Source organism: Elgaria multicarinata, chromosome 2 (assembly GCF_023053635.1).
Source record: "Elgaria multicarinata webbii isolate HBS135686 ecotype San Diego chromosome 2, rElgMul1.1.pri, whole genome shotgun sequence".
NCBI lineage: Eukaryota > Metazoa > Chordata > Lepidosauria > Squamata > Anguidae > Elgaria > Elgaria multicarinata.
In genome coordinates, this window is record NC_086172.1 from 144,443,786 (window position 1) to 144,471,633 (window position 27,848).

The 27,848-nt window shown below is 39.9% G+C and overlaps 1 protein-coding gene across 3 annotated transcripts in view; it reads left to right on the top strand.

Moving 5' to 3' along the window:
* MIPOL1 (mirror-image polydactyly 1) overlaps positions 1-27,848 on the top strand; it is a 226,149-nt gene that overhangs the window by 45,043 nt on the left and 153,258 nt on the right. Inside the window, exons 2-4 of one of the 3 annotated variants that reach the window (XM_063117821.1) lie at positions 7,108-7,342; positions 9,350-9,485; positions 11,707-11,812. In XM_063117821.1, the coding sequence (XP_062973891.1) occupies positions 7,119-7,342; positions 9,350-9,485; positions 11,707-11,812 (466 nt within the window). In that variant the 5' untranslated portion in view covers positions 7,108-7,118. The remainder of the gene's footprint in view (positions 1-7,107; positions 7,343-9,349; positions 9,486-11,706; positions 11,813-27,848) is intronic. The other 2 variants (XM_063117822.1, XM_063117823.1) reach the window with 2 other exon arrangements.

A 27,848-nucleotide genomic window follows, 5' to 3' on the forward strand; every position in this document is an offset into this window, starting at 1 on the left:
CACAATCTATGCACACACACCCTGAAGACCTTTACTGCAGACCCCGAGGGTGCCCCAACCCAACCACCATGACCAAATTCCCCGACACCTGTGTTCTCCACTCCCTTCCCCAGAGATCCTTATAGAGATCACTGGGGGATGGATGTGTGTGTGAAAGACACCCCGAGGCAGCATTGTATTTATTTATTTTATACCCTGCTTCTCCAACAAAACAATGGCAGTCAAGGCACTCACATGCAGCCCTCGAGGGCAGAAAAGTTGTACACACCTGTCTTTGGAGATTCTTAAAATTGCCTCTCTACTCAAACTTCACTGGCTACTAAACTCTTCATTTTTTGTCTTTATAAAGTGGTTTCCATTATTATTATTATTATTATTATTATTATTATTATTATTATTATTATTATTATTTGATAATCATGTACACAGTGCTTTATAGAGCAGCAAAGGCAGGTCCCTGCTCCTAGAAGCTTACATTCTAAATTTCAACAAAGTCTGTGGAGGAAAGGGAGAAGCAAGGAAGTTAGGAATTTGTGTGACTCAATGCAGTTACAAATACTTACAATTCATTTCGGTTGTGGATCATCGGGATTCAAATACCTATAAAATGTGGAAGTCCCCAAAGTAGAACATCAAGAGACACACCTATGAATTATTGTCATAGAATGAATTAAGACTTAATTTGTGGTACAGTCTTCTCAAGGTTCTGTATCAGATTCAGATGCAATTTCCTTTGTACATCAACTGAAGCTGATGTATAAGCTTTCACTGGGTAGGTTTCACTTGATGTAGGGACATTTTCAAGCAAGCAATCCTAGTTGTGCGTTTTTGTGCATTTTCATTTGCCCATCTGTGAAAGCAGTGAGGTGGGTGACCACACATGAGACGGCCTTCTCCGTGGTGGCCCCACACATTGGAACAATTTGCCAGCAGAAGTCTGTCATGCTCTGTCATTGCAGGCTTTTATGAAGGCCTTGAAAACATATTATTTCACCTTGGTCTTCTCTTGATATGACTGCTAATGTTGCTGTTATTGCCTTCGTTGTCATTGCTGACTTTATTGTTGGCTTTTATTGCCATTTAAGTTTTTATTGCTTTTAACATTTTAATGGTTTTTATATATTTTATTGCTGTAAGCTGCCTTGGGAGGGCTTCTGTCCTGAAAGGCAGCCAAGAAATGTTTTAAATAATAATAAAAAATAGTACCAATGGTGAAAGTGGTCTTGAATAGGGCAGGTTTAGAGGACCCCAAAAATGTTGACCAGTTCGCATGATTTGTTTATCATGTGGTGATGGCCACCAATTTAGATGGCTTTAAAAGGGGTTTAGGCACATTCCTGGGGAAGGTTATCAATGGCTACTAGTCCTGATGGCTATGTGCTACCTCCAGTATAGTTCCTGGAGAACATGGGCAGGAGGGTGCTATCGCACTCATGTCCTGCCAGTGGGTTTCCTGTGGGCAGCTGGTTGGCCACAGTGTGAACAGAATGCTGGACTACATGGACCCTTGGTCTGATGTATGGCTCTTCTTATGTTCACAGCGGCTTGTTAAACCTGCCAAGTGTACCAGTTGGATTTCCCTAATTATTCTCACTAGCACAGTTTTCCATGTCATCCAAACCCAGGTGGCATGACTTGTTTGAGATGGCAGCAGGCCTCAAATTACGCATTGGCTGTTGGGTTATTTGAGAGTTGCTCCCCAACCTCATCCCAAAAATCCATCATGCCCTGGTTCAGACAACATGGCAAGGAGGGCTTTCTCCACTGTGGCACCCCGGTTGTGGAACGAGCTCCCCAGAGAGGTCCGCTTGGTGCCTACACTGTACTGCTTTCGTCGCCAGCTGAAGACCTTTTTATTCACTCAGTATTTTAACACTTAATTTTAACTTAAATTTAAATTTTACTGTTTTAACTCTGTATTTTAATCTTATATCAACTTTGCTGTGTGGTTTTATCCTGGTTGCGCTTTTTATACTGTATTTCGTAATTGTGTTTTAAACTGTTGGGTGTTTTACTGTGGTTTTAATTTTTGTGAACCGCCCAGAGAGCTTCGGTTATTGGGCGGTATAAAAATGTAATAAATAAATAAATAAGCCACTCCAGCGAGGGTAATTAGGGAAATCTGGACAGCAAGTGTCCACCATGCATGAATGGGGAAATAAGCCAACATGGCTTATTTTGCTCAGTGTGGTCTGCGAACAAGCACATATGGGAATTCTAGGAAAAGATGTAATATACATTCATCCTACCAGAGCAGTACATTTCCAGATTTCCCCTGAATGTTTTAGCTGTCGCTCAGTAGTCTCTCTATGGAGTGTCAGGATTGTTCTGAATTTAGAGGTCTCTCCAAAAGTGTTTCCAGTTTACAAAAAGAGCAGTGCTGTGGTCCAGCCTTATGGTTGGGATCAAGAGGGGTCCTTGTGTGGGTGGGTGGTTTGTTCACTCATGCAAGCCCCTCCCCAATATAGGATGTTTCCCCCTCTCCTGCTGCAGCCCTTGCACCACATCCCATGTTGTTTCTGGGTCAACAGAGCAGCTTTTCTTGGGATGAAGAGGCTGCAGCAGGAGGAAGGGAGGGAGGCAAGAATGCTCATGCGATGGGGCCAAATTCCACTCACGTTTCTCTGGATCCCACCCCATGAAATGGCACTCAGCGAAGAATAGGGTGGCTACTTCTGAATTGCCAAAAAAGAGAGGAAATACATCACCAAAAAAGAGAGCAAAAGAGGACACATATTTGCAAAAAATGTGCATATGCTAATATAGATACCAATTTAGAATGAATTATTAGAATTTCAATAGAAATACTGTAAATCTCACCATTATTTATTTATTTATTGCATATATTATATCCCACCTTTTTTCCTCAAAAGAACTCAAGGCAGCATACATAATCCCCATCCTCTCCATATTTATCTTCACAACAAAACACACCTGGGCCTGTGAGGTCTGAGAGTCTGTGACTGGCCCAAAGTCACCCAGTGACCTTAAATGGCTGAGTGGGAACAAGAACCCGCATCTCCTGACTCTCAGTCCAACACTCTAGCCACTATACCACATAATGGAGAAGTCTGACCAGGTGACTTCTGTGCCTGCCTGTTTAGTCTGTCCAGATGCTAACTGTTGATGAGCAATTGTTCTGATGGTTCTTTATCTTTAAACTGGAATTTGGCCGGGCAGCCCTCTCCTATCTGCCTTCAGATAGAAGACTGACCACCCTAGCACAGAATTTTGCCTACAGATGGCTTCCTCTCTTTCCACAAAATCATTGTGATGAAAAGATAATCTCTCTAAAGGTGTGATCCTACGCAAATTTAGGCAGAAAAAGTCCTACAACTCCCAGCATGCCCCAGGCAACATGACTGACTGGGGTATGCTGGGAATTATAGAACTTCTTTCTGTCTAAACATGCACCCAAAATTTTACTAAAATGACAAATTTCATTCTTTTCTTTTTAATAATCTGGAGCAGATCTAGCAATCATGTCTGAACGGTTTAATAAATCACAAATAAGAGGTTTCTAAGTCAATTTTATATTTCTCTTGTTCTTCTGGCACAATATATGTATCGATCGTCCCGCTTCCACAGATTCTTGTATCTTATTATTACTTAGCAAAACCTAGGGCTTAGGTGATAACAGAGAGGCCTAAGGCATGTTGAACAGCAAGGGAGAAATATGGTATACAAAACTCTTTTATGACCAGAAAATCTTTCTAATCATTGATTAGCAGTGGGGAGATGACACTTTATTAAGCTTTAACTGTATTTCCCTTAATAACTGGATAATTCTTCATTGTTTGGTCTGGGGAATATTGCTATCCTTTACTTCAATAACAACCTAACATTGATAAAGCACGACAAAAATATTTCCTGTATGCACCTGCTTTTTACTATTAGAGGCTCAAAGTCCATAGTGTTGACTTCTGCATGATTCTGTAATGGGGTGCATGTGTTTGTTTTGGTAGATCATAAAAGCCAGAAGAGCCTACCTGGATATCTGAAGTGGACAACAAGTATTCACAATTAAGTCAAATGCCTTCCAAAATTGTCCTAAAATAATAATTCATTCAATTATTAACATTTTTTTGTACCACCCAATAAGGGACTGTTCTCTGGGCAGCTATCAATACAATTTTAAATCACAACAATTAAAACAGGTGAAAAATCAAACAGTGTAAAGCATAGGAAGTTGACTTATACTGAGTAGGACCTTTGGCGCATCAGTGTTGTTGACACTTGACTGGAAATGGCTCTCATGGATTACAGGCGGTCACCTTTCCTAGCCTTACCTGGAGATTTGAACCAAGGAGTTTTTTATGCAAAGGATGAGCTATGGCACCTCCCTAAATGAACATAGGAAGCTGTTTTATACTCAGTCAGACTGTTGGTCCATCCAGCCCAGTATTGCCTACAGCAGGGTTGCAGAACCTCAACCCTGTGGGAGCCAAATCCAGCCCACCTGGGGTCCCATTCGGGCCCTCCAGGGTTCCCCAGAAGTACTTTCCCCAAGTACTGATCATTTGGTGTTTTCCTGGTTGTTGCACAGGTTTCCCCCCACACCATTCTAAAAGCATGAAATGCCCTTTGGCCCCACTATGTTTTGTCTTCAGCCCCACACACCACAAATGCAGCTCCCAAGTGCTTCTCTGAAATTTGAATCATGCTGAAAGAGGCTCAGTGGCCCTGGTCTACTCTGACCGGAAGTGCTCCTTAAGGTTTTCAGATAGTAGGACTATTCACACAACATGCTAATCCACACTCAGTGGCTGAGTGTGGGTTGTTTTTTAACCATGGTTTGTTTGTTTTTAACCATGGCTTGTTTGTTGAACTGTAGGTTAGTATGTTGTCTGAATGCAGGTCATTTTTCGCAGGGTGGGTTATTGTGCTGTCTGAACACAGCCAGGATGGCTTGTTAACCATGCATTGTGGCTTGTTAATCACGCTGAATAACCCAACAACAAACAATGGGTTCTCAAGGTGGCTTGTTCAAGAAAATAAAACACACTGTATGGATAATAAGCCATCTGGCTGAGTTCAGACAACATGCTAACCCACAGCTCAACAAACATCCCATGGTTCAAAACAACCCACACTCAACCACTGAATGTGGGTCAATGTGTTGTGTGAACTGCCCCAGTGATGTTTACAGAGATGCCAGTGTTTGGACATTGGACATCTGTATGTGTGAGCTGCTGTACCTCTCCCCAACCTAGTACCTTCCAGATGTGTTGCAATTCAGGTTCCATCATCCCCAGCCATCATGGCCATTGGAATGCTGGCTGGGGATGCAACACATCTGGCTGGTGTCTGGTTGATGGAGGCTGAGCAGCTGTAATCCCTGATTATTTAGGAGCCAACAGAATATCAAATATATTATAAATGGATGTGATATGCACTCTCCATCTATAAGAGGCCCTGAGGAACTCCAGTGTGAAGGAACAATTTCCTCTACTGTACTAGAGCAGCATTAGCGGCAACTGAATGTGTGCCATTGTTATTCCTCCCTCAGGAAAAGGAGATTGCAGCAATTTCAGGTAGATTTTTGAGGAATTAAGTTCATTTGAGTATTCTTGGATTAGTCACTGATTTATCTGCTTTACCCGCAGAGCACTGCCCTGACATTATTTAACGTGTATCTTAAAATCTGTTCTTAAACTATCGCTAGTGAATATACCAATATTTCTGTGTATCTCTTTAGTGGGTGAACAGTGCATTGCATTGAAAAGTCTCTAGAGAAATAGTCAGAAAGGACACATCAGTTCTTTGGAGATGCTTCAGAATTTTCAGGGAATTTTTAGCTGACCCTTCTTAATATAATACATGAAATGTAATGCTTCATTTCCCCTAAACACAAGCATGTTCATGAACAAGGAAAGATACATACATCAAGATATTGTAGAAGTATATCAAATATGTGGCATATTTTCCAAACCCGGACCTGTGGGGTGGAATTCTGGAACAAGGTCAGAGCAGCAGTCCTGGGCTTGATGTTCAGCAACAAGCTAGAGGTGTCTGCTACCCTTTGTGTGTGAAGCAAGGGCCACTTGCCAGATGGACGGAAAGGCTCTCACGCCCTGCTTTCAGTTTGTCAGAGAAATCTTCCTTCCTTTGCTAACAAGTCTAGGCTTTTATCATGCAGTCACCCTGCCTCATTGGCAGATTTTATGGGGGTGAGATCTTCTGCCCAAAACCCTCTCATGTTTTCCCACTGGAAGGGAAATCATTTAGGCCCACAGCACACCCCTGATCCTCTCCCTTTTTCCCTCTGTGACATTGGAGCAGTAGTGTCAGGAGGGTGAGAAACGTGGCTCTTTCCACAAGGACAGAGTGATGGGATTCGAGACTGGATTTCCCTTCTCAGGTTAGAGTACTGTCTTTCACCTCAGAGAGGGAGCTCCTATCTTTCCTATGGACCCTGGGACACTATCCCTAGGGACCGTAAGACTGCACTTCTTTAAAAAAAACAACCCACTTTTTACCAGAACTCTAATAGTGCAGATGCTCTTAATCCCTTCTGGGAGCAATGTTATGAGGCAACTGTGTTCAACAATAGATCATACATTTGCATTCATATTAACGGAGAACTGAACTGAGAGCTTCCTCAGTGAATCGCTTCATGTTGCAGGTGGAAGTCTGCATATTTGCTTTCCCAAGTTAATCAGAAAAATGAGCACAACCTTCTTTATACATTTCCGAGCCCAATTCAAGGTGCTGGTTTTAACCTATAAAGCTCTACATGGCTTGGGACCGCAATACCTGATGGAACGCCTCTCCCGACATGAACCTACCCGTACACTACATCTAAGGTCCTCCTCCGAGTGCCTACTCTGAGTGAAGCTCGGAGGATGGCAACAAGGGAGAGGGCCTTCTCGGTGGTGGCGCCCTGACTGTGGAAAAATCTCCCCGATGAGGCTCGCCTGGCGCCAACATTGTTATCTTTTCAGTGCCAAGTCAAGACTTTTCTCTTCTCCCAGGCATTTTAACAGCATTTAACAATGTTGTTTGTTTTTAATATTTTAGAAACTAGAAGTGCAATTATTAAGCTGTATTAAATTATTATCTTTATATGTTTGGTTAAACTGTAAAATGTTTCCGTTTTCCCAATAGAAACTTTTAACATGGAGCAGAGTTCTGAGCAAAGGAGAGATGTCTCTTCCACCAGTTATTTTCAAAGTTCTTCAGAACCTTCACAGCCAAAGAGAGAACAGGCCCCTCAGACAAACACTGAACAAATAAAGGCGCCCGATCAACTAACAACCATCTTAAGTGATGTGCAAACTGCTTGTGCCCAAACTTTGCGTCTAAACAATCTTACTGTCTCTTGCACTGATAAAAGGTTAAGGTAAGCATGTTGCTCAATCTAGACCAGTGGTTCCCAAAGTGGGCGGTACTGCTCCCTTGGGGGCGGTGGGATTGCAAAGGGGGTGTTAAGAGGCAAAGGGACGGCAGGGGGCGCTAACAGGGGGCGCCAACAGGCAAAGGGGCGGCAGGGGGGCGCTCAAGGTGGTCTCTCCAGAAGGTCCTAAAACCCAGGGACCGAGCAGGAAAGAGCAGCAAATTCAGCTGCTCTCCCCACACCGCTCCTGCTCAGGAAGGACTTTCTCACTCACGCAGCCGCTCTCTCTTCCTATCTCAAGCCCACAGAGGCCCCACCAGAAGTAGGGGGTGGGGGAAGCACCCACAGGAGGCAGCAGAGCAGGAAACAGTGGCGAATTCAGCTGCTCTGCCCACTCTTCCCCTGCCTAGGAGGGCCCAGGGCTTCTTTCCTGCTGGAGCCACCGCCGCCTGCTCACTCGCTCCCTTGGCCAGAGCTGCTCCCTCCTACAAGCTGCCCCGGCAGACCTCGCGCGATAGTTGCTGCACAAGGCGGGAGCAGCAGCCCTGTGGTGGAGAGGAAGGAGCACGTGGAGGATGGTGGGCGGCAGAGCAGCTGCCAAGTACAGCAGCCGGCTGGCTGGGTGGGGAGCTGGACTGCTTGTGCTGCTGCAAGGTATCACCAGGCTCCCTTCCCCTGTCAGGAGTTGCAGGTTGGGGCCATCTCCCCTCTGAACTGTTGCCCTCCTGTCCTAATCAGCCCGGCAGCTATTGTGAGGCTTGCAGGGAGGGGGGTTGGAGAGAGAGAGAGAGAGAGATGCTGTGTGTCTGTGTGTGTACTCCCACCCCCAAAAAAATCTGGACTACAACAGGATTGGGAGAGAAAAGAAAAGGGGGAGGGAGAGAGAATTGCAATTCCCCAGGTCCTTCCTGGCTAAAGAAGATTCAGCAGCACCTTTTTCCAGAATGCTTGCTGAAACAATTCCTATCTGCCCTTGCTTATTTCAGAGTGTCCAACCTCCTTTTTTCAAGCGTTCTTTTGGTAAGCATGGTATGTGTGTATCTTGTGTCACCATAAAAACAGACCTGCAGCACAATCCTAAGTATGTCTACTCAGAAGTAAGCCCCACTGAGATCAATAGAACTTACTCTGAGGTAAATGTGCATAGGATTCAGCCTGAAAACGAAGAGAGGGTGAAGAAAAGACAGGAGAAAATGAACTGTAGAAATAGAATAGCAAGGTAACTGTGGAATATTTAACCATATTTAAAGACAATAAGTACAGTAAAATTAGTGCCCCTCTACTTCAGTCGTAGCCAGGTTTTCCATAGGAAAACTCTGTACCAGGTGGCAGATAATTATTTTAAAATTTTAATTAAAATACATTATCCTTTCTTATAACAAAATGGTGCTTACTCCTAAGTAAGTGTGTTTCACTGAAGAAGAAAATCTTATTTGATTCCTGTATTTATGCTAGTGTGACATGATAAGTTAAAGGCACAATTTTATGCATGTTTAGACAGAAAAAAGTCCTTCAACTCCTAGAATCTCCTCTACATGGGAAGCACCCACCCCAGGCTTGCCAAGGGAGGGAGGGAAAAGAGAGTGTTTGCAGCCAGCATGGCAGGGCACACCAATTGGATTTTGAATAAAGTATTAAATTAATTGTTACTGTTTTGAATTTTATTGTTATTAACTTCCTTAGTGGGTTATTGAAAACCGCTATTCTGAATAATGATTTTTATAGTGGAGGGTAGGGGGCGCTGGGCATATGTTTGTGGAACCAAGGGGGCAGTTACCTGAAAAAGTTTGGGAACCACTGATCTAGACTTTTAATATTTATTTATTTATTAAAAAAGAGGTCTTTTTTTAACTGAAGATGCCAATGAATCCACTTGGCACCTTATGCACGCAAAGCATGTGTTTTACCTCCCAGCTATGGCCCCTTCCCTGAATGTAGCACATACTGTATCTGATTGAATGAGAGTTCCTTTGTTGAATTGAGCAATGAAGTTTTTCTTTCATTTTATTACAGTTCTTCTGAAAAACAAGGAGAAAAAGTTATGTCTGATGATATGAATCCTTTTCATGACACTGCAGACCTGGATAGAGAAAAGGATATTGCATTCCTCTTAAAAGAATTGGACATTTTAAGAGCAAACAATAAAAAGGTACAATAGACATACACTACCTTATTCACCTACTTTAATTTTACATACTTTGATTGTGCTGTTATTGTTTATTGTGATCGACAACATACAGCTTCCTTTTGATACCACTTTACGTTTTGAAGTATGGTCTATTAATCTTTGGATATTCTTATCTGCTTTGAAGTTGTTGGGTTTTTTTGTTTGCTTTTAACCAGTGGCATCCCAGATACAGCACATCACTGTTATCTAAACTCTTGTGAAGTTTTTTTTCCCCTGGCCCTAAGGTTCCTGGAAATTTGGAAAGTCAGAAGTTGTTCAGAACCTGCTGAGGTTTAATTAAACATTCTGAGTAACCCCAGTAAGCGTTGGATTAAGACTGATCAGGAGATATCTCCATATAACAATGGAAGCTCTCTGCTTTCCATTGATGATTAAGTGATCCACTGTAGATCAGATAATTTTACATATTAGCAATATTATTTCCACTTCTCAGTCTGTACAAGCTCTTTGAAGTGAATAAGTCAGATAAAGAAAGCATCAATCAGATAACATAAATATCCTTAGTTGTACTAGCAGCAATTTACTTTTCCATCATTTTAAATAATAAATCTGCAATAAATTGTTCTGCGAATACTTTAAGTGCCGAAATCTTGTTGCCGATCAACTGTTGAATCTTTCTCAAGTAAGAGAAGTCCATGATGTCTCTTGGGAATTAAAATTAAAATAAAGAAGAAATAGATCAGAAATTACAATTGTAGGCCTCGTTGCTCAAAAACATGGCTGCACTGTACTTTTACTCAAATGCACCATCTCCATCAGGAGGGATATATACAGGTTTTGTTTTAAATTTGGTTTTCAATGCCTTGTTTTATGGAGTGGTTGAAATTTATACTGAACTGAGTTTAGTAGCTAATGTTTAACTTTTATGGCTGTGATCCTTCAATGTGTACAAGGAATTGGATTATTTATTTATTTTATTACATTAATATCCTACCTTTTTTCCTCCAGGGAACCCAAGGCAGTGTACATAATCCTCCTTCTCCCTATTTTATCCTCACAACAACCCTGTGAGATAGGTTGGGTCGAGAGTCTTTGACTGGCCTAAACTCACTCAGTGAGCTTCCATGGCCAAGTGGGGACTAAAACCCAGGCCTTAGCTAGACCTACCTTTTATCATGCGACGGAGGAAGGAAGATCTCGCGTTGTGTTTAACGCGAGATCCCTCCTCCATTTACATGCGACACGTGACGACCTCAGGAGGAGAGGCGTCGCACCTGCCATTTAAAATATTTTCTTAAAGTGACGGAAGCGTGCGAATGCTCGTGTGCAAAAGGTAAGTGGTTTTTAAAATTAAATTAATTTCCCCACTCCCGGGATAAAGCCCTGTCTAGCTATGGCCTCAGATCTCCCGACTCCCAGTCCAACACTCTAGCCACTACACAACACTGGCTGTCACGATAATGGCCCATATGCTCCTTCATCTCCTCCTCCTCTTCTTAAAAACAAGAGTCACCTATTTGAGCTGCATTGTACACAGTGTTTGATCTTCAAATGCAGTTTGCAATGTAACGTGAGAGCTAACGTTTGGAGGGGGGCATTGAGGGTAGAATAAGAAAACCCAGTTTCTTATGTGGATCTGGTTTTTGTTACCTTTGGATTCTGTACCATGTTAAGGTGGGAAACTCTTATTCTGGACCTCAGCTGTACAAATTGTTAAATGAGCATTAGTACACTTCCTGTTGTTCAAGCCTGCAGTCTTATGCACTGTCCCATTGAACTTGGAAGACCGCACTTCTCAGTAAATGTTCTTAGGATTGCACTAGATGGATTCCACACTTCCATCCGTGTACCAATATGTCAGCCTCCCCCAACCTGTTCCCTTCCAGATGTGTTGGACTACAACTTCATCATCCCCAGTCAGCATGGCCAATACAGTGGGAGTTGTACTGCAGCACATCTGGAATATGGGGAAGGGTGTTTGTATCTGGGTGCTACAAAAGGTAGCTTCTGAATGCATGGAATAAAACCGGAGTGTGGTTAATTAATTTCTTGAGAAAATGAAAACAAATTGGATGGAAGTGGACAGCACCTTTTTTGCTTTTTTGTAAAATTGCCTTTTACATTGCTTGATGATAAGGCCACCATTTTTTAAGAACTTAATATATATTTTGTTATAGATGAATAGAGTGCCCATACTTTTTATAGGTAGATAACAATCTTATGGCCTGTTTGTTCAATGCAGCTTTGGGATCAGCTGTCTGAAAAGGACAAGGAGCTGAAGACAATAAAGCTGGACTTAGAACTGCGTGAGAGGGTGACAGAAGCCAAGATTGCAGAAAAGGCTGCAGGTACAGTAGATGAACGTTTAACAGATGGCCCATATGGCTCATACAATCCGCTGGGTTGCTATATGGCATGGCCTAATGAACATTAGATATATTTGCTAAAGGAGGGACGGTTTGACTTTTTTATGTGAGGCTGTTTAAAGTTGCTTAGAAAATTGGTGGCTTTAACATCCTGGTACCGGTATTAGAAGGAGCTTTACCTGTATTCATGCTGATTTGGGCATTAAATGTGTTGTTAACACCATGTCAATCCAATCACAAAACAGGTTGTTTGTTTTGTTGGAAGGTCCTGAACAAACAAGGGAAATAATGATTGCCATGGCCACTACCTTTCAACTAGCAGTTCAAATACCCGCTTATTGTTTTAGCTTCTTCTGGGTGATACTACTGCCCCCCCCTCCTTCCACGCACCTTTGTTTGGAGATCCTCCTGTGTTTCCCTGTGAAATCTGGATTTTGACCCACAAAATAAATCTTGTTTGAGGAGGGTGACTGATCTTCAGCCAGTAAGGTTTACTACAAATTTTCCTAAACAGAAAGTTGTTGATGAAATTGGAAGCAGTTTAAAAAGTTGTGTGTGGTTTTTTGAGCTTGCTTTCTTATACACACAGCAGTGTCATAATGTGTCAATCTGCTAATGTAAATTTCATTGTGCTAGCGTGAGGGATGCCGTTGTGTCAGCTAATGTATTGGGCATTGGGGTAGAGGTACTTTACACCAGTGTAATGTAATTTGTGTGAGTGAATTGATCCAGTGGGTTGCGGCCCATTACTAGCACTTCCCTTTAAATTTCTGTAGGCTGTTGTGATCTATATAGTTCTAGTATATTATGAAGCTATAATACTGATAACAAGGATGTTTGAAATAGAAATGGGAACACAATACAACTTTCTCCAGTATGAGGATGAGGAGGAAAGTGCTGCCATTATTAAAGATAGCTCTCAGTGATATTATTATGGATAATTGTAGGGATCCTGTCTAATAGAAACTTTAACAATACTTAAATTGTGCAGTGGATCTGACTGGGTAGCATATACTGCATCCATCTCCTTGGCAAAAATTAATAGAATGGAGGAGTGGGCATTAGAGTAGATTATTCTATTTTAAAAACGGTTGGCTTTCTGCAGTGTCAACAACCTGTGTTTGTGTCCAACGTCGTAAAATAGGCTGGTCATTCTGAAACACACTGGCAGAACCCTAAATATTTGCAACACAAATTAAATATATTTATCGTAACTCTATAGGTTTTTTTAAAAGAACTCATCATAAAACACTTACCTAGATCATAGTTACATCTTGATTATCTACCAACTAAACATTTACAGTATGTGAACTGTTTGGATTAAATTCCAAGTTATATGTTTGTTTTGGGGATGTTTGCACAGAGTTTTACTTCTGTGTGTATAATAGTGAAATATTTTATTCAATATAGACTTTCCTTGCTCATTGAAGTCCATGGAGGAAAACTGTGAATAAAAAACACATGCGCTTGGATCCAGCAAGGTCCATGCCCAGAAGTGGCATCCGTATGGATTGCCCCATGGAAAAGAGCCTGTGTGCTGTGTATGGGGGTTCATGTGCCTTCACTTGGAAGTTGCACATGTTGTATCCTTTGCTGAAATTTGTAGAGGTTACTGCTCTCAGTAGAATTCTGAAAGGTACCTTTAATTTAGATATTTTTGAATTAAGTTAAGGCCTTAGCTAGACCTAAGGTTTATCCCGGGATCATCCCGGGGTCATCCCTGTTCATGTAAATGACACACAGGATATCCCGGGAGCAGGCAGGCATAACCCCGAGACGATCCTGGGATAAACCTTAGGTCTAGCTAAGGCCTAAGTTAGATCATCATATGTTGCTGAGATTTTCTATGATTAGCTAGTGTTAATTACTGCATGTTCCCATGTGCAAAAGAAAAGTTAGATGTTTGTAATTGTGTTTTATTTACCATGATTATATTTTGCTCCAGATAGATGTTGTATGTATAGATGTTTATGTTGCACTTGAAATAGCGATAAAATCACGACAGAAGAGTGTATTGTAAAAGACATTGGGAGAGTATATTAAAAAAAACTTTACCATGTATTTTCAGAAGAATTTCAAAGACTCTTAACGTATGCAAACCCTCAAGAGAACAATGCTAATAGAACAATTGCTAATAGAACAATGAAAGCAGGGAGGCAGAGTACAAAATCCAGGAGACAACTAAGCCTTAAATATTAAGAAACAAGTAAATTTGATTTTCAGAACTTTTTATCATGTTTGTAACACAACATTTCTGCATATTAGCTCTCTCTAACAAAGTGACGTGTGTATTGCGGGGACGGGGAGCATGCATGATGTTTTCGCAGGCATTTCCCATTGTAGCAGCTGCACTATTGATGAAGCAGGTTGCACTTGAAATTTAAAACTGGCATGCCTTTTTAACAGCACCAGTGTCTGCAATGAAAACTTCCTGCCTGGTGTCCAGCTCTCTAGAGCACACATTTTTTAGCTTTTGTTAGATGGCTGCTGACATTTGAGAAGAGGTTTAGAAGAGGAAAGGGTGTGAGGGAGCAGATGGAGGAATAAAACAGCCAATGGGAAATGAGAAAACATCCCACCAATGTGGATGCCCTCTGCAGTTATCATACACAGTAAAAAGACATAGGCTTGAGGATCTGATGTAATGCATTGAACAGGATTATAAGAACTTAAGAAGAGCCATGCTGGATCAGACCAAGCGTCCATCTAGTCTAGCATTCTGTTCGCACAGTGGCCAACTAGCTTGCCACAGTGTAGTGGAATATGCATTGTAGCAAGTAGAATTGATAAGAATTTATTGTATCTTGTAGGTATGACTAGTTCTGTATGTATGAGTTGTGACATACCTATGAGTAATGGAACATATTCTTGGAAATGAAGAAAGGCTGCCATGAATGGGTTGGTCAAGTGCTGGAAGTAATTTAGCACAGATGCCTTCATCTGGGTGTTACTGGTAGCAGTGGCAGACCTGGTTACACTGAGAAAAAAATGGAAATAGTGGTATGTCCAGGTCCGAAACTAAAGTTGAGATCATTGGCATCATGGGAATAATAAAAGGGCAGGGTCTGATCAGTTTGGGTGAGAGATCCTGAGAGAATGAGAAACCCTCAATACATGCTTAGGCTGGCTTCAGCCACTAGGCCTTCCATTTCGATAAATATGAAACTTTGATATTGACTGTTAGATTGAGAGGAACCTAGGTTTTGCTATGTTAACAATATGCTTGCTACTATTTTCATTATGCTTTTAGTGATTAACTTGTGTGTAGTTAGGAATGTTTGTGATCTGCCTCATCTTAGCTAAAGCTTGTTATCCCCTTAAACTGTTTGAGCAATAAATATATATTCTTTAGTACCAAATTTGTGTTGTCTGACTTGAGAGTAGTTTCAAGGACCACTATCCACACATTAAACCTTGAAGCCAAAAACACTTGGTAAAGATTTGTAAATCTATCACTGAGTGGGGCCTGTCCTTAAAAGCCATTGTATTCTCTTATGATCTGGTGAATCTCAGATACAAGCTCATTTCAGAAATAAGCTAGTCAGATGAAGCAAGAAGTAGTTACTTGTCTCATGGAAATCCAGAAGCAAGACATGAATGCAACAGCACCCTCCCACCCATGTTTATAGGCTTACTGCCTCCAATACTGGAGGTAGGATGTTATACCACTCTCATCCTAGTCACTCATTTAAGGGGCAGCTTTAGATCAATGACAGTGCATTTTATATCTGGGGGAAAATTGGGAATAATAGTGACTTATAATGAGGACAAATTAAGATTCAGTACTTTCACATTAAATGAACTATTCAAAAATTTTGGATTATTATACTTTTTCTTTATTTTATGTAAAAGTTAGACATGGTTTGGGCATCTCTGTTTACTGTTTCTCTCTCTTTCAAAATGCTAGGACTTGGTTTAGGAGAATTGGTCAATTAAACCAGCTCAGTTCTCTGGCCACTAGAGGCTGCTGTTCCTTCTTAGTGGTTGGTTGTTAGAGGTTACCTCTTGATAATGTTCCACAGCTCACCGTTGCTGAAAGGAAAGAGACCTGCATCAGAGATGTGAATGATGGAAAATGTAATTGCCATAACTTGGGGTGGAAAAGGAAGAAACATACTAGAGAAATGAGGACGAGGAACCAGGATGAGGAAAACAGAGAGGAAACAATCTAATGAAAGTGTCTGAGGAAAAATCCTTTCAGGGATGCCACTGGGGAGGCGCAAAAGGTATGGGTGGGTTGGGGAACCACCATCACTATGCCTCCTACTAAAGCCAATGAATGGAAATGGATGAATGATTGATGTAAGCAAACAGGAGGTCAACAGATGTTACTCGCAATATTTTGTCATCTGATATATACATATTTTTATTTCCAAACTACTAGGCTGTGCTCATGTTGTGCAGCTCTGCAAAGTGAAGACCTGCCAAATAATCACAAGAAACATGAAAATATTTAAAACAAATGAAATCCATTCAGTTAATATTTTTTGGAAGGATGTCTGAAAAGGAATTGACTTGGAGTTACCACTTTGAACTTTGATCATGATGTCCAATTAATGAAAGGGTCTCTCTGCACAGTGCTTTATTAAGTTTCCCAATATTATGACTTATGACTTATTATGACTTAAATACACTGTTTAAAAGTGTGTTTGCCTTGTCAGTAATATCAGTCTGACATTCTTGAGCATGCAGAGAGGCCAGCGAAGGTTGGTACCCTAATCCCTGGAGATGGCACTGGTGTTTAACCAACAAATACAGTGTTGGACATAGAAGACCTGAGTTCAGATCTTATCTCAGATCTAAATCACAAACGGTCTCTGAAATGGGAAGAATCAGAATTTTCCTTAGTGCCTTAGGAGGCAAACAAAAACCGTAAAATATTTTCAAAGTGAAATGTTCTACTTTAAAAACTTGAATACACATACATTGCCGTATCCCCCTCCCCATTTGCTTAGTGCAGTAAAAGACATGCTGTTGCTACCCTAATGTTTAGCAGTAAGTAGCAACACTGTATAAAGTAAGACTGTATTCAAATGTTTATCTTATTAATAGTAATATTTATTTATTTATTTATTTATATTCAGCATTTGTTTACCACTCAATTAACAATGCCCTCTGGGCAGTTAACAACAAAAGTCAAGAGCCATAAAACCAATCAACAGAAGTCCTGAATCCAACAGAATAAAAACCACTCATAGTGCAAAACTAAATAAATAAAAATAAAAAACCAGCAGCAGAAAAGTATTAAAATAGCAAAGCTGAAAATACACACACTGAAGATCAACAATACTCTGCAATTTAGAGTTTACAGAATGCTTTGCATGCATTTATCTTACTAATGTTTGCAACAACCTTGTAAGGGATGTAATTCCCAATTTGCAGATTGAGATGGGGCGGGGAGGGGGAGGTCTGAGGCTAAGAGATTGTAGGTTGCCTCAGGACACCTACTGGCTTCACAGCAGAGGCAAAATGTGACCCAGAGACTTCTACCGTATAGCACCTCTCGGAAATAATATTTTCCTGCTAGCAGTTGAGTAAATTGGACTTTAACCTCATTCCTTTCTGTGAGTCAAGCATAAGCACTGAACTGCCTTTTTAACCAGGTCCTACTCTGCTTCCAGCTATGCCTGTAAATTAAAACGGACATTGAATTAAACAATGTGTTTGCCAGTATTTTCCAGTCTAAGGCAGCAGTGCTCTTGTGAACCTTCTTTGCAAGCACCATTTGTTGTGTTTTTGTTACAGTTCGTTCAGAATCCTTGCTTGTCAAAGGTCATCTTTCGATTCTCAAATAACTAATCTTGGGGCCAAAATATGCATTGGTGTAAACTTTCTTTCGCTTTTACTCTAGAGTGGCCCCTGGGCCTCTGATTTGGATCATGACCCTATCATGGGGAAAAAGAGGGGCTCTTAATTCTTTACCTGTTATGGGCCTGACCTGGATCTGGGGGCCCACACCTGCCATTTCTATTACCCTGTGCCTATCTAGAGTAAAAATGAAAGCAAGGCGTCACCAGTAGCTAAGTCTTTAAAGTAATGTCTGTTTTGACCTTTATAGAACCATAGAATAGTAGAGTTGGAAGGGGCCTATATGGCCATCAAGTCCAGCCCCCTGCTCAATGCAGGAATCCACATTAAAGCATCGCTGACAGATGGTTGTCCAGCTGCCTCTTGAAGTCCTCTAGTGTGGGAGGGAATTGGTTCCATTGTCGTACTGCTCTAGAAGTCAGGAGATTTTCCTGATGTCCAGCCGGAATCTGGCGTCCAGGAGCACAAACCTTGACTGTCCATATGCCACTTGTGTGCTTTAAATCATATTTCCCCTCCCCTTTTACATTCAGTTGAGGAAACCTCATATTAAAGATGTGTTCCTGCAACCATCAAACGTTGAATGTGTATGATGGGATTTGGTCCTTTGACTCCTTCCTCAGTACGGTAATAGCACTCCTTACCTTTTCCCAACTGTTATCCCCAAAATGGTGTTAGACCACGGTTCCTGTAATCCCCAGCCAGCATGGCCATGATGAGAGCTGTTGTCCAATGCCATCTGAGGACCAGGGTTGGGAAAGGCTGTTGTAAGGCAAGAACGCACAACTCCAAATCATGCAATTATGGATACTTCTACTAACACAAGAGGGCTGCCTCACTACGTTAATTGAGGGAAATAATTTCTGATACAATTGTAACTCAGTGTTTTTAAATTGCCCTTTTCCTTTTCTGAGCCCCATAGAATATGTTCTCTTTTTTCTTTGCATCTTCTCTTCCTGTTAAGCTCACTGCTTTTCTCTGCCACTCCATAGTGCCGGACTCTTTTCTCTATACCACCGTAGGCTTGTTCCCCCATGTCTGTATAGCTAGAGTGGCCAGGTGCAAAAGAGGGCAGGCCTCCTGCAGCTTTAACTGTTGTGACGAAGAGGGAATTTCACCAGGTACCTGCATGCGTACAAACAACATGTGCTGAAATTCCCTTTTCGATATAACTGTTAAAGATACAGGAGCCCTGTCCTCCTTTCCATATGGTCACCCTAATTGGAAATGGGAACAAACTGTGGGCATCTAGAATTCCCCCGTGCCCCAAAAATAGACAGGGGGCCACAATCAGTTGTAGGATGTCATGTTACCCGAATTTGCTCTACGAAGTAACTAAATGCTGCTTCAGTCAATCTTATAAACCACCTTAAACTCTCTTTAGCTGGTTGAATGCATGCAGTTGGGTGGGGTGTTCCAGATAAACACTGCCAGCCAGTTAGTTAATATTTGTTGTTTTATTAAAGTCCTTGGCTGTTGGCCATGTTGCAATTGAGAAAAGATATATTGTCTAATTTAAAGGTCTGATAATTGCTACTGTTTGAAATAGGAATTACTAACAGGCGAGTAGCAAACAATCATTTAAACACTTTTTCCCTCATTGCATGAAAATTCCCTCTCATCTTGCTGACACCAAGACTCTCAGAAGTTAGCATGAACATCAGAAGTAGGGAGGCGGTACAGCACAATACCCCGCACAAATAATGGGTGGACAGAACATTGAGGTGGAGAGAAACAGAACAAGAGGCTGAACCCTAAATATATGTTTATCTAATTTCATGCATAACACAGAAGAATTCTGTGTGGAACCCCAGATTTTGATCCGAAACAAGACATTACTTGCACATTAGGGTGGGTTTGAAAGAAAGCAGTATCCAGTGCACATGCAGCTGTTAAATATGCACTTAGCAGCAGCAGCAGCATTACTGTAATGTTTTAAGACAAAATTCTGAATTTATTTTTTAAAATTTGAAATCGCTGCAATGTCCTAAGCTATTGTTGTTTCTGAACTACAGCCTATCTTTATTTCTGTTGTTTAATGAAAACATCTGTCCTAAATAATTTGTGCATTTGTTTGTGCAAATACTACACATTATTGTAAAGGGCAGTGCCACAAATCATGATGTCATTTGTCAAGATTTTGTGGCTTTTCCCTAGCCCCATTGGTTATCGTGCTTCCTTAAATGTCCCTTCAAGATTCTAGTGCAAGTGTGCTGTTCTTCCTTTTATGTTACAAGTGATGGTCCAAAACTAGATGAAATGTGGCAAAAACATATTTTTAAATATTTCTGAATGAAGTTGGGAAAGTTCTAATTGTTGTGGTAAATAAGCAACAGTTTGAGCAGTACTTGGACAACAAAACAATCCAGTCACAAACAAAAAATAAAGATTTATTAGCATTGATTAATTCCTCTTAGCTTTTTACTTTTTCTCATCAGTGAAAGGAAATATCTACCACTTATTTTAAGCTCACTTTGGTGACTTCTTTTTAGATGCCATTTATTTTTCTTTCTTGCATGTCATCCATTAAAGATTAGCTGTGGAAGGTTGGAGCATGGAGAGATTATGAATGACAGAACAACTCCTGTGGAATAATAATCAGTTTTTGATATTTAATGCTGTTTGACTTTTGCAGACACATTTCTTATTAACCTTTGATACAAAGAGAAATCCAGGTTCCTGATATCTCATGGAGAAGATGAATATGAGATCCTCTTCCAATTAAACTGAAATAAGGCCAATATTGGGCTTTAGCCAAAAGATCTCCATAGTTCCCAACCCTTGTGTTTATAAATCTAAATATGTGTGACATTCTATTTTTAAAAGTATGTAACAGGCATAGTTTTACTAATAATTCCATCCTAAAATTATTCTTTCCATATACAGTATGTACTTAGCCTTAGTTTTGTTTTAAGATTGTTACATTATGTAAATACATTTTCTCAACCTTTCATTAGACAGTGTCTTGATAAATGCAAAGACCTTTAATATACTATAGGTGCTGTTTGGTTCCACTAAAATCAATTGGGGTTTTGCCATGGACTTCAGTGAGAGGTGAATTTTCTCTAAAGTTGTGAAACTTACAGCAAATGATGTTTGAAATTATTTGCTTTGAAATGAAGATTCAAAGTGGGGGATAAAGAGAACGGGTTGTTTTCCTTTCACTGTATTAGCGTGTTCTGAAAATATGGCTACCCCTGTAAAAGAACAAGCATGTTTCACAAGTGCTGGATAGCAAATTTTGATTACTGGGAATCATTCAATGATTGGGGCTGCAATCATATAACTATTTACATGGGAGCCCAATGGCCTTACTTCAGGGTAGACATGTATAGGATTGCAATCTGTCATTAATATAGGTGTGTGATTTTGTTATGCGAATAAATAATTAAATCAAGCATTTGTTAATTGCATATAGTCTTGCTTGTAAGGAACTCTCCTATCAACTCAGAAGAGAAACCTTTGAGAAACTTAGAATCCATCTGCAGGAAATTCAAAACTCAGATAGGTAAACGCAGTCAAAGGAAATGTATATTTCCTCATTTACATGCCTTCTTTACCATTTTCTCTCTGTGAATCTAAGTAGACAGGAACACACCACCACACTGCTGGGTCTTTTCTCTTGCTTTTATTATTGAACAGTTCAGGTTCTTTGGTAGGATCAGTGCATTTACAGCACCAGGAATTTAGGAGCAGTTGAGTACCTCAAACTAAATACATACAACAAACAACAAGGTAACAAAGGTGTCAGCATATTCTATCTGTGTTTGCACACATTGCTTTATCTGCAGAGTCACATTTATATGTAAATGGATTTTAGTTTGTAATGCCTAGTACTGACCTGTTAAAACTGTTCGTTTTTATTCATGATCTCAATAATGCTCCTACATTTCAGTTATTCTAATGACGTCAAAACAACGTCATTAAAAAAAAGTATAGTGGCTTGGGAGTACTGGCATTCATTTTTACAGGAACACAATCTGGACTTTATAATATTTCCCAGGATTATCAGGATTTTGCAATATGTTGTGTGTACAAGCCGATAAGTAGCACGTTGTAATGACTCTTATGGAGATGCAGTATATATATCCACACCTACATTTTTAGTTCCTTCACAGGAAAATTATTAGCAAGAAATCATTAGAAGTAGATTCACCATAAATAAACTAGGGAAAATGAAGAAAGCCAGCCCATTTAAGGAATCTCAAATTCAACGGATGGCATTACAGAACACACTTTTATCATGCACCCCACCCCAGTTATTTAAAATCAAGAACAAAAATGGAAAACGTCATTTGTCCTCCATTTTCCACTCCTGTTACATATTAACTCTATGTCTGCTGTGAAAATCTCTTTTTTTTTCAGATTAGGAAAGCTTTATCTTTACTAGAGATATCCTAAATGTAAAAGGTACCCTTTCGTCCCTCATATTGACCCTTTTGAAGGAAAGACATCTGCGCATAGCCATTACAAGTCCTGTGATCATTCCTTCATCAGCTCTAAGGAAAATCCTAGGTCACACAGAGTTCAACAGCCCCTAATCCTGAATACTAAATCCAAAATCACAAAACTCCTCACAACAGTCTACTCATTATTGCAGCATTTTTTCTTTTTCTTTTATATTTTAACTTACTGAAGTTATCTAAGAAATGATTGCAACCAAAACTAGTCAGAGAACTCAGAAAATGCACACATTGGAAGGGAGGAAGAAAGAAGAAAGGAAAGGGTAATTTCAAAAGATATTTACAGTTTAACACATTTTGATTTAAATTTTCCTTGAGGGAGGAGATTGTAGGGCTTTTTAATTTTAAAGAAAATGCAACCTTCAGAATATTTGCAACAAAATATTTTTCAGAATTGCACCTCACAGCACCTTGCAATATGACAGAGTATAAGAGTTTGGTGCCTGATAATCTTATAAGTGTTTTCGGTTTTCTAAGAGTTTAAAGTTATTTGTCTTTAATACAGATCATGCAACTTTTTAGTAGACTTCTTTTTTTAAAAAAAAAATCGTAACTATTCCTTCTTTCTTGCATTCACTATTCAGTTTCAGTATTTACAGAGATGACCCCTAAGAAATCAGCAAATAGACGTAAATGCCCTCTCTCTTCAACTTACCAATCTTCCCTCCAAGGTTCTGTTGTTTGGAGAATCATGAACCAATGTTTATACTAGAATGATTTCTAACACCCTCTCTTGCTACTACTGTATTTTAAAGGTAGTTTAAAAGTGTGCCCAAAAGGTTTGCCAACAGAATCAGGTTTAACTAAGAAAATATGTACACTGCTTTGACTCGGTAAACTCATACTCCGAATGGTTCAGCTTCTTCATATTTGCTTTATCCCATATTAGAAAACAATTAGCTTACTAAACAAATTTGAGTATTTGGAAGGGGGGAGATCTACTTTGATTCTCCCTCATTTGACTAAGAATTACAGGATATTTGATAAGCTTGTTTAAAAATGGACATATCCAAATATTATTGTAAACACCCAATGATTTGTTTTACCTGCAATATAAGTATTTTACTTAGTTGGCTTACATAGTAGCTAATAATATTTGTTAATGTAATTTAACTGCTGTGAACCTTTACTGAACAAATATTGAAATTTATACAAGTCAAAGAATGAGGATCTCTAATGACTTTTGTAAAGACTTCCGTTTAATAGTTAAAGAGAAAAGTTTATATGACATACCCGGTGTAATTAACAGCAGATTTTACATTTAATAAAAAGAAAGAAGCATATGTATTTGCTTTATTCATTCCAGCATAATTTGCTTTACAGTTATGGGTATTTAATGAGCAAATTCCAGCTAAAATGCTATGTTGATTTTCTAAGTGAACTTTGAAATAGCTATGTACCTTACAAAAACTGTCTGTTTACAATTATTATCTATCTTACAACTACAAGTGTGTTAGACTTGATGCGTCTAGTACAATTACCTTTTCTTTCTTTTTTAGAAGGTGAAGAATTTTTTAGACTAAGTACTGGGTTTGGCCCTGTTATTCATTCAGATACGTACAGGCTAGTCTCGCACCAAATAACGTAAATATAGGTTTCAGTAATGAAAAATATATTTTGTTTCTGTCATTTGTGAAGCAAAATGTGGTGTATATTGATTCAATTGTTTGATTTGTAGGAGTTGTAGTTATGCTTAACTCTCGTTGAAATCAATGGGCTTAAGTATGCTTAACTTGGCTGATTTCTTATCCTTCCCCCTATGCTTCCATATCATGGCATTCTGACATCAAATATGCACATTTAATTCAATAAGCTTCAGATTTCAATTAAAATGTCATTTTAAAAAAATACTTAAGCACACTAGGCTTGGTTGAAATGTTGTTGCCAAGATAAACCTAGGTGTTCCAGGAAATAGAAAAGGTGACTTTGGAGCAAGAGTCCTGGTTGTCCTTGCCAGTTGTTCCACTGAAATCAAATAGACTACCCAGAAATCATTGTGTTCATGCTAGCAGGTAACACACACCCCTCTCTCTCTTTCTCATCCAGAATTGTACAGTTATAAACAGTGCTGATGCCCACAGAACTGTAAGAAGATAATTCCCCTTATTTTGAGACCTGATTCACATGGGCAAAAGGTGTCTTTTCCTTTGTAGAGGAAGCTTTACTGAGTCTGTGACCTTTGGAATCACTGTTCATGTCTTCAGTAATTTCTGCTATTCCATTTGGCCCTCAAAACTGAACAGTTTTCTGACATGTTATTATTTGTTTATTAGTAGTTTTTTATACACCACCACAAATGTCACCAAGGTGGTGTCCAACAATCATATATATAAAATTTGAAGTCAGGGGAGAGAGAGAGAGAGAGAGAGAGAGAGAGAGAGAGAGAGAGAGAGAGAGAGAGAGAGAGAGGTCTTCTTACTGCTAATAACTAAATCTTAGGAGAGGCATTTCAACTTTTTAGAATGGGGAAAAAACTGCACAGACCTGGGAACTCACCAAATGATCAGTGGAGGCATGGTCATATGGGGAACATAGGCATGTGCAGCAAATTTCATTTTTTATTTTTAAGGGGAACATTTATTGAATACTAAATCATAAAGGGCATTATTTTTATTCATTTATTTATTAAACACTGTAGACACTGAAACCCTGCTCCTGACTTGCCTGACTGAGGGAGGGGCATTGCAGGTGAGGGGGGAATGGGGAGGCGCTCCTCAAGCCCCAGCACTGGTGGGGCTTTGTGGTGACACTGGCCAGAGGAGGGGCTTATGAGGCAATATTAGCCTTCGGGGGACCTTCCGCCTGGCCTCTTTGAAGCACAGTTCCCAGCACAGAGGCTCCCAGCAGAGTGATTCCTTTTCGTTCCTGTTACCATGAGCAATAGTGCTGTCTCAGTGGCAGTGGTTCTTCATACAGAAGCAAACCAGCCAGACGGCAGCTGGGGGACCAGTCACGCTGCATCTGGATCCTCCCTCAATTCAGCGCCTATTGGCCCCTCCATTGCTTGAGACATTAGGGTGTGCCTGGGCACACCCGGCATACCCCTTGCTCATGTCTATGATGGGGAACAGTGGAAGGCCAGATTTGTCCCCGAAGTACTGGATTTGCCCCCACCCCTGAGTTTGAGGTTCTGCATCCCTACCATAGTTTATGTCTAACTCAGCAGGCTATCGTTTGTGCAAATTACGACATGCTTGGCGCAGATGGAATAGCAAACTATGGGTTGGATCCAAAGTTGCCCTTCATCAAAAGGAAGGAGTTCTTCCATTTGCAGAATGAGGTTCAGTTCAGTGGTGGCTTTTCCAAACAGCTATGGGGCAAGGCGATCTTTGCCAATTTCCTTTGCAGCATTCCCGTGCCAACATCCACACTGTTCTGTAGGGCAGCTCTTCAGAGAGCGCAGGTTGCTGCGGAAGGAAAGGGGAGCCAAGATATGAGAATGCCCCTGGAACTATGGACCCAATCCAGTGGGTTGCCACAAAATTGGAAGACCAAGAAGGAACTGAAGGGTTTGAGAAGAGAAGAGAAAATTGCAAGGAAACAAAACACATTTTCTAACCCGACAACTGTACCAAGAGAACTCGAGGTCTGAAAGAAAAGAAAAAAAGACTTCTACTGCAAGTGTGCAAGACTCTCCATTCATTGCATACTGTTGGATTCCTGTGAGAAGCTCCAGCTCAGAGATATTTGAAGTAACTCCTTGGTGACAAAACTAATGGAAAACATTGTGAACTATTCAAAAAGCTTTTCTCTATTATATCATCTTCCATATACTGCTCTACAACTCTCATTTTATGACTTTTTCCTTAATGTTCAGTCAAAATAGGCATCTATGTAACTTACCGTAGTTATATTTTGCCTTATCTTCAGTGGATTGAGTCAACTGTTTGCCCATCTTCTTTCTGATATACTTTTTAATATACTCACCACTTTGCCCAGCCTAGGCTTAGCATATCTAATTTATTTTAGCTTGTCACCTTATGATTTGACTTCTAGACCCTTCATCAGAGTAACTCTTCTCCCATATCCTTTCCAGATTGTCAAAGTCCTTGAACTGTAGTGCCCCAATGGGGTTCTCCCCCACCCCAATATTCTCCATGTGTGGTCTTGCCAGTGCTGAGTCGAGTGACAACATTACTTTTTAGACTTGGGAAGAATGCTTGTGTTGAAGTAACATTTATGTATTACATGTTGTATTGCATCTTTCACCAATTGGTTCAGAATGGCAGGTTTTTTCTTATCTTCACAACATTTGTAACGCCTACCCAGTCGAACTTTAAGACCTCTGGCTGTTATTTTAATAATGTATTAGTTTTTATATGTTTTAATTAGTTTTCTGTATTTTATATTATTTTGTATTCCATGTTGTTCCCTGCCTCAATCCAGAGAGAGAGGTGGGTGGTAATATAATAATAATAATAATAATAATAATAATAATAATAATAATAATAATAATAATTTGTAATGAGCTGCATGAATCTGAAATGATATTTCTTTTTTCCATGTCAGTGCTCTATGTACTTTTCCAGGCTGGCTCAAGCAGCAGTGGCCTTTCATGTTAGCATACCATATTGTTAATTATTATAGTCCCTAAACTTTTCTCTGCTTCTACCTAGCCTAACTTACATACAGACTCTGCTTGGAGATCAGAAAATCTATTTGGATAATTTTAGGGCAATTTTTGTCAATGATGATAATTATATGCTAGATATTAAGCCACAGTTTAAAGAATTCCGATACTCCATGACCCTATCACTTTTTGACTTTTTTGACTTTATGCTATATTTAAAGCCATATTTGAAAGTAGAGGCCAATCTATGCTGGGGTGTGTGGATTCCACCATTGAGTAGCAGTTCTATATCTCCTTCACGCATTTCCATAGTAAAAAAAAGCCATGTAATAATAATAATAATAATAATAATAATAATAATAATAATAATATTTCTTACCTGCCTCTCCGTCTGGATCGAGGCGGGGAACAACAGTAAGTATAAAATACATAAAATACTGATTAAAAACATAGTATTCATTGTTAAAACATCATAAAAACATCCTAAAGGTATGATGTCATTACTAGCAATGTATGAGGAATTCATTTCAGTTGATTTTTTACCAGAATACGCGCAATCTACTTTTGATGGCCATACATTTCTGAGTTTGCAATGCAATTCACAGAACAAACAAAAAATGGATTCCCAAAAATGCATTATGAAAAACAATTGCACATGAAAAAAACACCAATACTTTTGAAAAATGCTCACTGCAATCTAATACAGACATGAGTTGGAATGAACTTTGAGGTGGAATTTAAAGAACGAGTTGAAGTTTTGCTGATTTGCACATCCAAAGTTTCACACTCATGTTTCATGTACTCACAAGTAGACAATGTCGTGGAACAGGTAAAGAAGCTGAATACAATAATTTCACATTATGCATCTTTTTTTACTAGATGTTTCCAAGAAAGTGGGAGGGAGTGGAGATTCTGGAACCTCTGATTACTAATTGATAGGGAATGCAAGCAGAAGGCCGCCATGGTGTTCCTGTCCTGCTGGGAGTTTCCCATAAGCATCTGGTTGGACACTGTAGGAACAGAACGTGGACTAGATAGCCCTTTGGTCTGATCCAGGAGAGTTCTTACATTAGTTAGGTGGCAGCCTAATGTCTAGTTTTGCACCTAGCATCTGCTTAACGACCTCCCCACCACACACACATGTACACACTACATTGGTTACTTTAATCCTTTTGGC